General features: G+C 49.2%; 1 protein-coding gene across 8 annotated transcripts in view; it reads left to right on the plus strand.

Moving 5' to 3' along the window:
• The window catches only part of LOC139228566 (transducin-like enhancer protein 4), a 211,216-nt gene that overhangs the window by 151,065 nt on the left and 42,786 nt on the right, over positions 1 to 17,365 (plus strand). For 7 of the 8 annotated variants that reach the window (XM_070859683.1, XM_070859689.1, XM_070859684.1 and 4 more), the window contains exon 9: positions 7,334 to 7,453. In XM_070859683.1, coding sequence (XP_070715784.1) covers positions 7,334 to 7,453 — 120 coding nt within the window. The remainder of the gene's footprint in view (positions 1 to 7,333; positions 7,454 to 17,365) is intronic. The other variant, XM_070859687.1, reaches the window with a different exon arrangement.

Genomic DNA, 17,365 nt, shown 5'->3' on the forward strand with positions numbered 1-17,365 from the left:
GCGAATGCCAGGCTGTCACGGGGTGGGGTTGGTGGGGGGGGGGCCCATGCCCAGTGCACAAGGGTGGAGGAGCGGAGTGAGGCCTTCTACCCCCGCAAGGTGCTGGGGTGCGACTCTCGCCCACCAGTGGCGATGTATTTGTGGCTTCTCCTCGGGCTGGGCGGGAAATCGAAACGCCAGACCTCGGTGGGGCATAGCCGGGAGGTGGAAGAGCGTGGCACTGCCCTTGTGGCACTGGCACCCAGCAAGGAGTCAGCGGGTGCCTGAAGAAAATACCATCCTCTTCGCCATTTTCTAATATATTCTTTGCTTAAGGATTCATAGCAACACATTGCTCTTAAGAACTCGTTGGTTTACTAACCAAGGTTTAACAATCACACTACACATTACCAGTTCATCCACCAGGCTCACAACCGCATCATCATCGTAGGCGGTCCTGCGAATGAGGATGACTTGCTTCCACATGAGTTCACAGATGTTTCAATGAAGTTCACCCCGACGTTGCAGTCCTGAACGTGGATTTTTTTTAACGTGTGGTGACCGTTGAACATCAGCCACAACACGGGCTTGACAGAGCTAGGCCTTTATCCAGTGACAAGGGTTGACCAGGACTGCTCTGCTACACAGACCCAGTGCACTGACCAGTGGTCATCATCGTAGGCAGTCCCTCAAAATCGAGGAAGACTTGCTTCCACTCTAAAAATTGGTTCTTAGGTGACTGAACAGTCCAATACGGGAATTACAGTCTCTGTCACAGGTGGGACAGACAGTCGTTGAGGGAAAGGGTGGATGGGGAGTCTGGTTTGCCGCACGCTCTTTCCACTGCCTGCACTTGGCTTCTGCATGCTCTCGGCGACGAGACTCGAGGTGCTCGGCGCCCTCCCGGATGCACTTTTTCCACTTAGAGCGGTCTTTGGCCAGGAACTCCCAGGTGTCAGCGGGGATGTTACATTTTATCAAGGAGGCTTTGAGGGTGTCCTTGAAACGTTTCCTCTGCCCACCTTGGGCTCGCTTGCCGTGTAGGAGTTCTGAGTAGAGCACTTGCTTTGGGAGTCTTGTGTCAGGCCTGGGAACAATGTGGCCCGCCCAGCGGAGCTGGTCGAGTGTGGTCAGTGCATCGATGCTGGTGATGTTGGCCTGCTCGAGGACACTAACGTTGGTGCGCCTGTCCTCCCAGGGGATTTGCAGGATCTTGCGGAGACATCGTTGGCGGTATTTCTCCAGCGACTTGAGGTGTCTACTGAAAATGGTCCATGTCTCTGAGCCATACAGGAGGGCGGGTATTACTACGGCCCTGTAGACCATGAGCTTGGTGGCAGATTTGAGGGCCTGGTCTTTAAACCCTCTTTTCCTCAAACGGCCGAAGGCTGCGCTGGCGCACTGGAGGCGGTGTTGGATCTCGTCGTCAGTGTCTGCCCTTGTTGATAAGAGGCTCTGGAGGTATTCATAAGGGCAGACATTGCACTGTCCACACACGCACACACACACACACACACGCACGCACGCACGCACGCACACGCGCACACGCACACACGCACGCGCACACACACACACACACACACACAGCAGTAGAGCACTAGCCACCATCATCATCGGCAGTCCCTTGAAATCGAGTGTGGGCGGAAGGGCAGCGAGTCATCTCTTAATTTTGTTGAGATAAAAATTTCCATGTTGCATACATGGCTGAGTCTGGGTTTATCACGATCAGATGGTGAACAGGCTGTGGCGAGACGAGAAAAATGATGAAGAACACGTGTTTAGCTTTCTAACCTGGATTGGGAATCTTGATGGCAGGTGCGATAACCGAAATGTGCAACATGCCTGTGGTTTAAGGAGCGGCTTTTCACTCCGCGATCTGTGTCACTCTTCTCACAGCAAGTGACCCATCAAATGATACTTATATCTGGCTGGGTCAGTGCTTCTGAAAGGAATGGTTCCGAGGGTGTGTCCTAATATCATAGAATCATTCAGTACAGAAGGAGGCCATTCGAACCATTGTGTCTGTGCTGACTCTTGGAAAGAGCGATCCAATTAGTAATATAGCTGCACTGTGGCAGCGTTTTTTCTTCTGCTTTCTTGAAGCTGGTGAGCCAGGTTAGGGTATCGCTTCCACAAGTGCCAGCAACTTCACGGCTGAGCCACACTACTCAACTGCCAGACAGGATCCTGGCCTAGTCTCTCTCCCCACCTTCATTCTTGGAGTTTCTGGTTGCCGATCTAGAGTGGGGGTGCTGACAGTTTCATGTCTTGTGCCCTCCTCCTGAGCCGAGGTGGGCCGAAGCCAGTTGTAGCGCCCCCTATTGCCACGGCCACCTCACTGATCACAATCTTGGGGATGAAATTGCACCTTTTCATAGCCCCCCCCAGTGCCTCCGGGAGGTGCTAACGGGTCGCTAATGATTTATCGCCCGGGGACGGGCTGCGGAAGCGACCCGCCCGGAATTGCCCCCCTTAGTTTTCGTCCCGGGCGCGCACCTGGCGTCGATATAACCGGCGGCACGCCGAACCCTTATCGCCACCCGCCGGCCCCTTTGCGCCCCGAGGGATGCGAGATTGGCATGGCGCGGTGCTGGCGACAGTTTGCAGAGCGCAAAGCTCTCGTGGCCGGGGCACCCCGGCTGCCAACATGCAGCCCTCGCACCCCCTCTTGGGTAAACCCTCCCTGGAGGCCCAGTGCGCGCCAGAAAATCGGTTGCAGAGTTCCCAGCCGCGCTTCCCTTTAAAAGGGGAGGGGCGTTGTGACGCGTCAGCGCGGTGCTGAGCCTGGTGCCCCGCGAACGGTGTGCTACCACCCCATGGAGGCGAATCACGCCCCCGCCCCCCCCCAAAACCGCTCCGCATGATTTCCTCAGACAAAGACCCCAATTGAGAGACATTTAACGGCTCATCTCGCCGGGCACCAGATACTGATTGGATTCAAATTGTGCACCCCAAACCGGGAGCGGGGCAATCTTACATCTTCCTGGGGCTGCAGTAAGTGTGACACTTAACAAATCAGCCACCCAAGTTCCTATCCTTTGTTTCCGAAGGCTCTTCAGTGGAGAGAGCCATCGATGGGAGATAGACCCCCATCACCCTGCAGCACTTGCCCCAAGTTGCGGACGTTGTGTCAAAAATAGGAAGAGCTTCGATTACGAACACACGGACAACAACAGACACCTCCGGAAAAGACCCTCCGGTTCATCCAGCTTGTCCCACCTAATTGTGATGCCTTGTGCGTGACAATATCGAGACTCCACATCCTATTCCAAACCATGTGATCTCCTGGAAAACCAGATTAAAAACTCAGGCCAATTATATGGGGGGGGGAAAATCTGCAAAATTCCTCTCCCACTCCCTTAGGCGGCCAAAACCATTCCACGGGCTCACTCTGGCCCTAATGCTGCGCTGTGCCTACCTTCTATAGGAGGTGATGGAGGCCATCGGCCGCTGATACCGAGCTAGAATGACATGTCTTCTTTTAGGTGCCCAGACTGGAGAATGTTAGCTTGCATAGATTGGATAGGCTGGGTTTGATTTCTTTGGAACAGAGGAGACTGAGGGGTGACCTTATTGAGGTGTATAAAATTATGAGGGGCCTGGATAAAGTGGATAGGAAAGACCTGTTACCCTTGGCAGAGGGGCCAACAACCAGGAATTATAGATTTAAAGCAATTGCGGGGAGGTTAAGAGAAGATATGAGGGGAGAGACAGACAGATTTTTGAGCGATAAGGGAGTGGAGGGTTGTGGGGAGCGGGCAGGGAGGTGGAGCCGGGTCCATGATCGGATCGGCCATGGTCTTATTGGGTGGCGGAGTGAGCTTGCGGGGCCAAATGGCCTACTCCTGCTCCTATTTCTTATGTTCTTATGTTCTTGTGTTGCGTTATAAATAAGGCATAAAGCTGGATGAGGTATTTGAGGGGAAATAAACAGCGCTGCAGGTGCTGAGTGGCCTAAACAAACAAATCAACAGGTTCTTAACAGTTAAACAGCACTGATGGCAAACATCCCGGTCAGCTGGAGTGTGTTTTTCCATCAGTGTGACGGCTCATTTGCTCTCTACCATTGCGGAGGTGTGGCTCCAGGAGATAGAAACTGCTTTGTGTTTTCACGCTTGATTGGCTCAGGTCCGGTTTCTCATGGATTTCCCTCAGTCTCGCTTGTTTAAGAGAGTTTGGGAAACATTGGAATTTGATAAGGGAGGCCACCCCGGGGTCACGGAAAGCAATGATTTCAAAAGTGCCCGGGTGTTTGTTTGGATTAATCCAGGTGGCTGTGCTTAAGAGTGTTTGATTAGTTCACTCAATGCACTTTTACTGGAGGGATTTTCATTTGAAAGGACAGGCTGTCTTCCGCAGGTGATGAAGGAAGGGATTTCAGCCGAGGAACCATATTGCTATGAAATGCAGCCAAGGTTAAAGCTGAAGGATATTTTTATCATCAAAAGTGCTTTTGTTTTCTTTCCCTCCATCTTTCCCCTCCTCTCCTGTGGTTTGTTTGTTCATGTAGTGGATTGGTACAAACATGCCAAATAAACCGTGTCTCAGCTCTGCCTCATTCCGTGGTTTTTCTACAAGATTTCCATCAAAGATGTATAAACCCGCGCCCACCTTTCCTAATGTGTATAATCCTTATACATTAAACCACGCCCCCCACAGCTATAATCTTCATACCCAGAGCCTCCCCAATATTTCTTTTAATTTGTTCCGGGATGTGGGCATCGCTGGCAAGGCCAGTATTATTGCCCGTCCCTAATTGCCCTTGAGAAGGTGGTTGTAACGTATTTGCTTCATGGGTTCTTTGCTTAAGAATTCATAGCAACACATTGCTATTAAGAACTAGTTGGTTTATTAACAAAGGTTTAGCAATCGCACGACACATTACCAGTTCATCCACTAGGCTCACAACTGCATACCTCATCGCGGATGACCTAGAGCCAACTGGCTGGGGTTTTATTGAGTCTTGTGAACATCACGTGACTGGCTAAGCCACTCACGGTGCAACAGCTCTTCAAACCTGTGAGCATACTCACAGGTGCATACATTACACTGGTGGTGAGCCGCTTCTTGAACCGCTGCAGTCCGTGTGGTGAAGGTGCTCCCACAGTGCTGTTAGGGAGGGAGTTCCAGGATTTTGACCCAGCGCCGGTGAAGGAACGGCGATATATTTACAAGTCAGGATGGTGTGTAATTTGGAGGGGAATGTGGAGGTGATGGTGTTCCCATGCACCTGTTGCCCTTTCCCTCCCACATCAAGAATCCTCATACCCAAAGCCAAGCTCCCCCACATATATGATCCTCATACCATGACACTGTCTCACTAATTTTCCAGTTTCTCTTTCCATCTTTCCTGAAGGCGTTGACTCCCTCCATCACCTTTCCTGAGAAGACACCCTTCTTGTGCGAATCTCAACATTGAATTTGATTTTGGAGGTATCAGGACCAATGTTCCCTTTAAGGAGAAAACCGCACATATTTCGAATGGGCCGCTCAGCCCTGTAAAGAGGCCACGCATCCAAAAAGGAGAATAACGGGAACATTGATCAGAACTTAGGGTGTCCTCACCTGATGTGCGGTGGGGCCTGCTGATTATCCCCTGCCTAGCCTGATGGTGCGGAATCCAGTTTTTAGTAAAGTGGGAATACTTGTATTTATACCGTGCCTTATTGCATCAAAGCACTTCACAGTTTAACTTTGGAGTGCATTGACCGTTATGTCGGCCAGCAACAATCCAACGGCAATGGGATGAAGGAGCGGTTAACTATTTTGGGGGCTTGATTGGCTGAGGGAGGACTGTTGGCCAGATTACCTTTGAATAGTAACATGAGATCTTCAACATTGAGCCAACAGACGCGATCTCAGTTTTAAGATCATACCCAAAAAGACAGCACCTCCAGCAATGCAGCTCTCCTTAGCTACGACACCGGAGTGTTGAACCTCAAGTCTAGGTGTGAGGCTCAAAGCTACGAGCTTCTTTGACCCAGAGGTGAGAGTGTTACCAACTGAGGCAAGTGGAGACTGTCGCACCTCCATCACTGCCCTGGCTGAGATGCGCCTGCTCACTCAGCACAAGACTGGGAATCGAATCTGAGACCTACCTCATCTGCACGATCATCTCCTTACCGGGTATGGTAGTGTAGTGGTTATTATACGGGCCGACACCTGGCCTAATAATCCGGAGAACTTGAGATCCAATCCTACTATGGCAGTTTGAGAATTTGAATTCTCAATCAAAAACAATCTGGAAATCAAGAAATAGTATCAGACTCAAAGTGACCATGAAGCTTATCGGATTGTCGTAAAAACCAAACTGCTTCACTGGTGTCCTTTAGGGGAGGAAACTTGCCGTCCTTACCCGGCCTAGCCCATATGTGACTCCAGGCCCCCACTAACATGGTTGACTCTCAAGTGCCCTCAAGTCATTCAGTTATGTCAAACTGCTACCGGCAGTTCAAGAAGGCAGCTCACTGCCACTTTCTCAGGGCAACTAAGGATGAGCGATAAACGGCTGGCTCGCCACCGAGGCCCACATCCTGAGAACGAAGACATTTTTTAAAAAACTAATAAACATTACTTTTGCATTTGGTGCTGCCAGTTCCTAACATGTCGCTCTCGTGCAAGCTAAACACAGAAGTGAGCGGGGATTCATCGCGGTGACATTATGACGCCATGCCTCGTTTTTGGTACTTTATACTTACTCCGTGGCCAGGCTGTCACAGGCAGTATGCTCTGCAGTGTCTGCAGTTCAGTGGGTTTGGTTTCACACGCTCTTCCAGTGCAGATGTAGCACAGTCACACACTTGGGTCAGTTTCCTGAGGGGCCAGGTCGGCAACACGAAAGCAGCCAAAGACTCCCGAATGTAAAAATTCTCATCCTTGTTTTCAAATCTCTCCATGGCCTCGCCCCCTCCCTATCTCTGTAATCTCCTCCAGCCCCGCAACCTTCCGAGACGTCTGCGCTCCTCTAATTCTGGCCTCTTGCGCAGGCCCAATTTTAATCACTTCACCATTGGTGGCCGTGCCTTCAGCCACCTAGGCCGCAAGCTCTGGAACTCCCTCCCTAAACCTCTCCGCCTCTCTACCTTTCTTTTCTCCTTTACGACACTCCTTAAAACCTACTGTTTTGATCAAACTTTTGGTCACCTGCCCTAATTTCACCTTATGTGGCTCAGTGTCACAATGTTGATTTATAACGCTCCTGTGAAGCACCTTGAGATGTTTTACTACGGTTAAAGACGGTACATAAATGCAAGTTGTTGTTGTCGTGGGCTGCTAAAGATGCACATTTGACAAGTGGAGACTGGGGACAGTATTCAGTCGATTAACACATTTCAATGTCCTTGTCTTTCCCCAGAGTAAATCTGTGTCTCCCTCCGACAGTCTGCCAGCTGAAGACAAGCACAGAGCCTCCCTCGACTACAGCACCGATGGCAAGAAGAGGAAATGCGACGACAAAGACTCGGTGGGACATTATGTATGTTAAAGAGCTCATTGCATGTAGCCAGAATGGTAGTTACACCACCCTGAGCAGGAGACCAGAATTTGGATCTCAATCTCCTGTTCAGAATGCCAGTCCGCCAGAGGCCAGGTTACACTGGCTTTTGAACAAATACACACCGTTTCTCTCCCACCCCTCGCCCCCAGAGATACTAGCAGGCTTCTTGTGGCGTTGCTTGTCATGAATCCGAGCATATGCCGTTTTACCACAGCAGGGGGTCTTATCCACAAAATGCGATGAAGAAAAATGTGCCACAAAGTAAGGGTGACACTTAACAGGAAAGCGCGTGTTATGCGCAAGATTTTAAATATCATTAGATCTCCCAGGGTGTTGCTCATAACGAGTCAGAGGGTACACTGTTTGATGACACAGGCAAAACCTCAGCTTCTGCCAATACACCTGCCGACCGCAGGTGTGATTGTGTGGTCCAAAATAGCTCATTTTGTGATGGGACACTCAGCTCAGTTGGCTCATCATCATCATCATCATAGGCAGTCCCTCGGAATCGAGGAAGACTTGCTTCCACTCTAAAAATGAGTCCTTAGATGGCTGAACAGTCCAATACAAGCACCACAGTCCCTGTCACAGGTGGGACAGATGTCATTGAGGGAAAGGGAGGGTGGGACTGGTTTGCCGCACACTCCTTCCGCTGCCTGCGCTTGGTTTCTGCATGCTCTCGGTGACGAAACTCGAGGTGCTCAGCACCCTCCCGGATGCACTTCCTCCACTTAGGGCGGTCTTTGGCCAGGGACTCCCAGGTGTCGGTGGGGATGTTGCACTTTACCAGAGAGGCTTTGAGGGTGTCCTTGTAACGCCTCCTCTGCCCACCTTTGGCTTGTTTGCCATGAAGGAGTTCCGAGTAGAGCGTTTGCTTTGGGAGTCTCGTGTCTGGCATGCGTCGTGTCTCTCTCAGTTGGCTCACCGTGGTGCTGACAACATTACAGTTTGTTCCCTGTATGGCCTGTTATTTTGGACCAACTAATATCATGGGGCATCAGGAAAACCACCCCTCAGGGGGCTGCACATTTCCCCAACAGCAAGGGGGAGGCAGGAAACGAAGGAGAAAGGGCACGGTATTTATTCAAAGTCTCTTTCGTGCACTGCTCAAGAGTTTGTTCAGGGGTTGGCGTCGGTTTGGCCTTCTGTCTTAGTCAGGGAGAGAGGACCTGAGGGAGGAAGGGAAAGGGTCAGTAGGAGCATGTGTGTGTATGTATGCTAGACCCATGCAGCCTGGTCTCCAATCGTCTTGGATCCCCTTGCCATTGAATCAAGACCTAGCTCTGTCAAGTCCGTGTGGTGGCTGGTGTGCAACGGCCACCCCACGTTAAAAAAATTCACGCACAGGCATCTTCCACCTTAAAAGATCCCGTGGCACTATTTCGAAGAAAAGCAGGGGAGTTATCCCTGGTGTCCTGGCCAATATTTATCCCTCAATCAACATCACTAAAACAGATTATCTGGTCATTATCACATTGCTGTTTGTGGGAGCTTGCTGTGCGCAAATTGGTTGCCGCGTTTCCCACATTGCAACAGTGACTGCACTCCAAAAGTACTTCATTGGCTGTAAAGCGCATTGAGACGTCTGGTGGTTGTGATAGGCGCTATATAAATCCAAGTCTTTCTTTTTTCTTTATCATCACTTTGCTGTTTGTGGGAGCTCGCTATGTGCAAATTAGCTGCCGCGTTGTCCCACATTACAACAGTGACTACATACCAAAAGTACTTCACGGGTTGTAAAGTGCTTCACGACGCTCTGAGGTTGTGCTATATAAATGCACGTCTTTCAGACTGTGTCGCCATAGATGGTCCTCACTGAAATCAAGCTTGTAGCTGCTTCTATCAACGTGACACCAATCATGTAACATTTGCAGACTGACAACAATCATTGCCAACATTAACCCAGAAATGTACAAAAATAATACTTATTTTCAGGGAGAACTTACATTTCAGCACAGATATGCTTGTATTACTGTTTCAAATTCCCACGGGATTCTTGTTAGTGCTAACTGTACATAATGATTTCTTATTAAATTGAATGAGTTGCACAGCAGTGGGCAACCTCACAGCATCTTGTTTGTCACTGTGGTTTCTGAAATCTCAGTGCTTGAGAAAGGGAAAATGATAAAGTGATACAGATCTTTTAAAAAAAAAAAATTAATTTCTCTCCTATCGTTGAATGTCGTGTTGTCAAGGGAAATGGCCAGTCAAAAAACACTGCGCACAGATAAAGCTTCTTAACCTCATTTCCTGCTCATTTGCACATTTGAGATTCCCATTGTTCAGCCCTCGGGCCTAACCAAACTCCCGGCCTGTCTCCTGTGTGCTTACTGTATGGCTGTGCCTGAATATCCCCGGGCTTTCTGAGTGTTTCCCAGGCCCTTCAGATAATGGGATGATGGGGGTTCCATTGTGCTTAACTCAGTTTAATAACAAAGCTTAAACAGCCTGTTGAAAAGGCCTGTCTGCCTTAATTGGTTTGTCCTGGAGTTACTAATATTGTGCGTTTACTATCAACAGTCTGCCAACTGTTAATTCAAGGCTTTTCCACTCCTTTCTTTTAAAAAAAAATTTCAAGTGGCGTTGAACTCCTGCTAACCCACCACGACTGCTATTTAAAATGCCGAGTGGTCCGAGCTCGCTGCCTTCGCCCTGAGCTGGGCAGTCAGACACTGAGTCTCAACTCTCTTTCCCCCGCCTCGTCCATGGACTGTGTGTGGCTACAGTGGCTGACACGGTCGTATCACTGACCCCGGCCAGGAAATGGGCTGAGCGGGCGGGTGATGGCTGGATTGCAAATTCCATCGCCCTGTTCATTTCGATGCTCCCTCGCAAGGAATGAAAATACACAAAATTCATGTTAAAATCGCCTACAATTTAATTGTATTAAAAACAGAAAATGCTGGAAATGCTCAGCGGGTCAGGCAGCATCTGTGGAGAGAGAGAAACAGAGTTCAGGTTTCGGGTCTGTGACCCTTTGTCAGGACTGGAAAACTTCGAGATGTAATAGATTCTTAAAGAAATGTAGGGGCTGTGAAAGAGGGAGGGGAGGAAGGAACAAAAGGGGAGGTCTGTGATTGGGTGGAAGGCAGGAGAGATTTGAGAGACAAAAGGGATGATGGGTAAAAATGAGATGGTAATGGCACAAGTTAGGAAACAAAAGATGAGTCTAGAGGGGGCGTGAATGGCGGAGTCATCACCAGCTGCCGTGGGAAAGAGAAAACAAATAGGGGTGGGGCTTTTGTACAGTTTATTGTCCTGTGTTCTAGGATGGTCTTCTTGAATTAGTGATTAGAATATATTGGGGGTAATTCTGACTTTGGGCGATACTGTAAACTGGGCATTAGTCGATCAGCCGCCCCTTATACATCTCTCCCGATTGTCACTTCCATCCACTCCGATACATCGGGACAAATGTGTAATGGGCAGATAAGAAAGAAAAAGAAAGACTTGCATTTATATAGCGCCTTGCTTGACCACCGGATGTCTCAAAGCGCTTTACAGCCAATGAAGTACTTTTGGAGTGTAGTCACTGTTGCAATGTGGGAAACGTGGCAGCTAATTTGCACACAGCAAGCTCCCACAAACAGCAATGTGATAATGACCAGATAATCTGTTTTTGTTATGTTGATTGAGGGATAAATATTCGCCAGGACACCGGGGAGAACTCCCCTGCTTTTCTTCGGAATAGTGCCATGGGATCTTTATTGTCCAGCTGAGAGAGCAGACGGGGCCTCGGTTTAACGTCCCATTCAAAAGGCAGCACCTCTGACAGTGCAGCACTGCACTGGAGCATCAGCCTAGATTAATGTGCTCAAGTCCCTGGAGTGGGACTTGAACCGACAACCTTCTGACCCAGAGGTGAGAGTGCTACCCACTGAGCCACTAGCTGACACGGTAGACGTGTGGAGTTCACCTTATTTATATTGATAATGTGTCACTGGTGATGCCAATGCTGTTGTCAGCACTGCATTCACCAATATAAAAATGGCACAACTCTGGGCTTGCTGCAGGACTCTCTGATACGCTGGCTGCTGAGGAATAGATGAGAACAGCCCCCCCCCCTCCCTATCTCTATCACCTCATCCAGCCCTACAACCCTCCGAGATGTCTGCGTTCCCCAATTCTGGCCTCTTGCACATCCGATTTTAATCGCTGCACCATTGGTTGTGCTTTCAGTTGCCCGGGCCCTAAGCTCACTCCCTTCCTAAACCTCTCTGCCTCTCTATCTCTCTCTCCTCCTTTAAGACGCTCCTTAAAACCTACCTCCTTGACCAAGCTGCTGTAACATCACCTGATGTGGCTCGCTGCCAAATTTTGTTTGATTGCCTTCCTGCGAGGGTGGTCCTTGGGATATTTTACTATGTCAAAGACGCTATATAAATGCAAGTTGTTGTTGTTGGCACATGCCCGGTCTACCCACGGAGATGTAGCGGAGATCGGCAACCTGTGGCCACCCATATCCAATCATTCCATGGCACTGCACATTGGGGCTGTGTCTCCTTTGCCAGCTCACCATCTGTATAAAGGGCCCTTTCAATTTTTACAGGGGATAGGAAATGGTCCTTGCATGCACTGCGTAAACACAGCGACCATTTCCTCCTTCAAACCTCTCTGCAGTCTTTGCTCGTTGGCACATAAACATCACAGAAATCCATTTAAAGGCGTGATTAACTTTAATTTAGTGCCTCGCGCCACCAAATAACATCGTTTAGACAGCATCTCAAGGCTCAGCGTACGTCTTAAAAGCATTGATTCAGCCCCGGTCTTTCTCTGGGGCGCTTTTCACTGTCGGGCGACAGCACTGCCAGCGCAATACTGCCCTCTACTGGTCACCACCAAACGTGCTGCAACTTCACTGCTGAGTGCTGAGTGCTTATTTCTCAGTGTCAGCCTCACCGTGAGCTTAAACTAGAATAATCAAACCCCGCTCGTCGTAGAGAGCACGCAATTCATTTTACTGAGGCTCCTTTTCAACTGGGCCATGTCAGAGCAAAGCTGAGCCACGCAGCAGCGCTTTGGCGATACGAGTGAGCCTCAGACATGCCTGACTATTGGTCGGTCGCTGGTTGTTGTCGATGGTTTGGTCGGCATCAGTCAGCACATCTAGAAGTAAAATCCCAGTAAGTGTCGTGGTCTTGCTCAGCGTGGGCCTGCTGGCTTCTTGGTACAAGTGGCATTGATACAGCATCTTTAAAGTAGAAAACTATCCCGAGGCACCTCACCGATTCGTAATCAGAAAGACAATGGATCTTGAGTCAAAGAAAGAGGTTATTAGGAGAGGCGTGACCAAAAGCTTTGTTTTTACAGAAAGAAAGACTTGGATTTATATAGCGCCTTTCATGACCAAAGCACTTTACAACCAATGAAGTACAGTCACTGTTGTAATGTGAGAAATGCGGCAGCCAATTTGTGCACAGCAAGCTCCCACAAATAGCAATGTGACAATGACCAGATAATCTGTTTTTTGTTATGTTGATTGAGGGATAAATATTGGCCAGGACACCAGGGATAACTCCCCTGCTCTTCTTTGAAATAGTACCATGGGATCTTTTACGTCCACCTGAGAGGGCAGGCAGGGTCTCGGTTTAATATCTCATCTGAAAGACAGCACCTCTGACAGTGCAGCACTCCCTCAGCACTGCACTGCAGTGTCAGCCGAGATTTATCTGCTCAAGTCTCTGGAGTGGGACTTGAGCCCACAATCTTCTGACCCCGAGGTGAGTGTGCTACCCACTGAGCCACAGCTGACACAGAGGGTAGGAGGTGAGGCTAGCAACGGGCACATGAAGCATGACCACGTGGTGAGGTGCCACACTGACGGCACCAATTCAGCTGGACCCCAGCAGCAGGTAACAAGTACAGGAAAAAAACTGGGGTGATAACTACCAACGAGTGCCAACTCCGACACTGCTCTTCAGTAACCTCGCCTGTCTTCTTTTCAGAGCAACATTAGTGTACAGCTCAGCCACCTACCCTCTGTGTAGGGCCTGTGTGAGATTGGGAGAAAAGGGTTTGAAAGTAGGGAGTGTTGTACTCACTGAAAAAAAAAGACCAAATAGTGTAATTCCCACCAATACACCCGCCCTGAACATAGATCCCAAACTGGTCAGTAAATCTTTGTGAATTGGCTGCCTTCTAAGCCTCTATTGTTGGCTTGACTCTTGAGGTCAGTGACCCTTCTGATTTGGTTGCTAAGGAACATGACTGCGGGCCTGTGGTAGCAGCTATTAACTTCAATTTGAATTGTAAGAGGGAAGGAGAAAAAAAAATGGGAAACGGTCCAATTTAAAACGCCCCACACAGAGTGCTGCTGTAATGACTGCATTTTATTATCATCCTATGTGGGCCAAATGGTGATTTGGCCCAGGAGGTGATGAGCAAATCCAGGGCCTGCGCTGGGCTTAATCACAGCCAAACGGCCAATCAAACCACTGGCAGGAGCCAGTTCCGTTATCATTTGTTGAGGGGGCTTCTCGGCCAGCTACGATAAACTGATGATGTAACGGGGACTTTGTAAACAGCTCGATTAGAGCACAGATCATTTGAAAGGCAGTTTTCAGTTCTTCCTGAGCGAGAGCTAAAGGAACACGGAAAGCCAAGTACAGTACACAGCTCAGAATAGTTGACAGCTTCATTTTGTTTGGGAATTCTGACCTCTTTGCTTTCTAACAGCCGGCCTCCTCCTTATCAAAGATAGACAGTTTCTTAACCAATAAGGGAATAAGGGATTATGGGGAGTGGGCAGGGAAGTAATTGGATCAGTATTAAATGGCGGAGTAGGCTCGAGGGGCCGTATGGCCTACTCCTGCTCCTATTTCTTATGTTCCTATGTTCTCCTATCCAGATATGTAGGATTAAATGCCCCCTGCTAATACAGTAGACGAGTCATTATAATCGAGCAATCTGATTGGCAGGCCAGTGGGCACTAATTATGCACAGTAGACGTCTACCTTCTTGTAATCTTATTTAAATATTGTGCGGCTGTGCACATCTTTAAAGGGGCCACGCACCCCGGAGAGCTCACCCATCTATTGTAGGACATGCATGCTGCAGTAAGGGTTGATTGAAGGGCCCACTTTTCACCTCATGCCTTCCATTAGCTATGCGCCTTGTATTCCGGTAATAAACCGGCTTGTTCATGAACCGTACTTGCCTGATGGGCTGAAGCTTCTATGATTCGCTCTGTTTGCTGTGGATCACACGGCTGACTGTGTTCATCTCATCCAGTGCTCCATTCAGCAAACGATCAAATTCAACCAGTCCTTGCTTCTTTTCCCCCCCACCCCGCACACCCCCCCCCCCCCCCCCACACCACACACCCCCAATTAATGTTTTTCTCCTGAAGACACTGACTGATGTTGCCATTCAGTTCTGTGCGCACTGACCACGAATATACCAACAAAACAGAAAGAAAATGGGAAGAAGCAGCCCGTGCACAGCAGCGGCTCGCTGGGCGACAGCGTAGCGCGTACTCTGGAGCGCCGGGCCGTGTCCGCAGTTCACGATCTGCCCTGTGCTGTCGTGGGGGGAGGGAGGGAAGGGTTTGCCAAATAGTAGGCTTCCCAAAGGGAAGGAGAGATAATTGGAAAGTCGGCGACCTTGCGAACCCATTTGCAAACGGCTTATAAAAGACTTGGCTGAATGCTGGGGGTCCTGGCATGTCCTTATTGTCTCACCCTCATGTCCAAGTTATTGGCTGTGGTGCAGAGAGAGCGCCAAAATAGCGGAGGGAGACATAGATCTGCAATTCTCTCCTGTCCCGAAGCAACATCTGTTGCTTATAACCCCCGCACTAAAGAAACAGCAAGCAATTAGGAAAGCAAATGGTATGTTAGCTTTTGTTTCAAAGGGATTCGAGTATAACAGTAAACAAGTCTTACTAGAATTATACAAAAGCAAAATACTGCGGATGCTGGAATCAGAAATAAAAACAGAGAATGCTGGAAATCTCAGCGGGTCAGGCAGCATCCGTGGAGAGAGAAACTGAGTTAACGTCAGAATTGCCAAATGTTCGAAAAGAGCACATTCTTAAGCTCTGAAAGGGGGGGGGGGGAGGGGAAGAAAGAGCAAAAGGGGAAGGTCAGTGATCGGGTGGAAGGCAGGCGAGATTAGAGAGACAAAAGGGACGATGGGCCGAATTGAAATGGAAATGATAGAGGTTAGGAAAAGGTAAATCTGGATAGGGTGTGAATGGCAGAGTAATGACCAGCTGCCATTACAGACAAAGAGAAAAAAAGAAGAAAGAAGAAAAAAACATAAGATGGGGGGGGAGGGAAAGGGAGCCAGAGATGGCCAGAGGTTATGCTCTGACATTGTTAAACTCGATGTTGAGTCTAGAAGGCTGTAAAGTCCCTAAACGAAAGATTAGAATTATACAGGGCATTTGTGATGCCACACCTGGAGTACTGTGTACAGTTCTGGTCTCCTTAACTTGGCTTAGAGGGAGTGCAACAAAAGTTCACGAGACTGGTTCCTGGAATGAAGGGATTGTCCTATGAGGAGAGATTGAGTAGACTAGGCCTATATTCCATAGAGTTTAGAAGAATGAGAGGTGATCTAATTGAAACATATAACATTCTTGACGGGGTTAATGCTGGGAAAATGTTTCCCCGGCTGGGGAATCTAGAAGATGGGGGTCACAGATTCAGAATAAGGGGTCGGCCATTTCGGACTGGGATGAGGAGAACTTTCTTCACTCAAAAGAGTTGTGAATCTTTGGAATTCTCTACTCCAGGGAGCTGTGGATGCTCAGTCGTTGAGTATATTCAAGACAGAGGTCTATAAATCTTTGAGAATTAAGGGGATATGGGGATAGTGCGGGAAGGTGGAGTTGAGGTAGGAGATCAGCCATGATCTTATTGAATGGCGGAGCAGGCTCGAGGGGCCGAATGGCCTACTCCTGCTCCTATTTCTTATGTTCTTAAACCAATCGCCATCCAGTAGTTGCTGCTTGAAGCAGGCAGCGGAAAGAGCGTGCGGCAAACCAGTCCCACCCACCCTTTCCCTCAACGACTATCTGTCCCACCTGTGACAGGGACTGTGGTTCTCATATTGGACTGTTCAGCCACATAAGAATTCATTTTATGGGCTCAAGTTTCGGCCTGAGTTGCTCCTATTTTTTTGGAGCAACTAGTTTAGAATGGAGTGTCTTAGAAATTGCAACTCTCGGCATTTAGTTTGCTCCAGTTCTAGTGAGTTAGAATAGTTTCATTTTAGAACAGATTTTTTTTTTCAAAAGGGGGCGTGTCCGACCACTTACGCCTGTTTTGCAAGTTTCGGCAGCGAAAACTTACTCCAAACTAACTAGCGTGCGCAGGGCTGCCGGCACGACGTTGTCTTCTCGGATGTAGCCCCGCCCCCCTGCAGTCTCAGAATCGGCACCCCCGCTTTGGCCCCGCCCCCCGCTGATCTTGCTGATCCCGCCGAGCTGGACAGGAGCAGCAGGGAACCGGAGATTAGCTCCGTAAGTTTTTGACGCGTTTTCGAGCGCGGAAATCAGGCATGGCTCGGGGGGGGGGGCTGCGCCGTTCGAGGCGCGGCCCGAAACTTGACCCCTGAGAGTGGAAGCAGGTCTTCCTCGATTCCAAGGGTCTGCCTATGATGATGATGATGATGCTTGAAAGTGCGTGTGAGTGGCTATTGGGAGAGGCAGGGTCGGACTCTGCTGTGATCGCATGTCTACTGATCGACAGTGGGATTGAAATTCAGCCTGGGGCGGCATCGCACAGGCCAGCCGTTATGCAGTTCCACTGACTTGAACCCACAACCTTCACAACAAGTGTCGGCAATGCTGTGCCAACGCATAGATAGTTGCAAAAGCGCAAATAAATCCGCTTCTACCCAGGTAGCAATAACCACAAGGAATTAATACTTTCTACAAAAAGTAAA

The sequence above is a fragment of the Pristiophorus japonicus genome, chromosome 18, assembly GCF_044704955.1.
Source record: "Pristiophorus japonicus isolate sPriJap1 chromosome 18, sPriJap1.hap1, whole genome shotgun sequence".
NCBI classification, from domain to species: Eukaryota; Metazoa; Chordata; class Chondrichthyes; family Pristiophoridae; genus Pristiophorus; species Pristiophorus japonicus.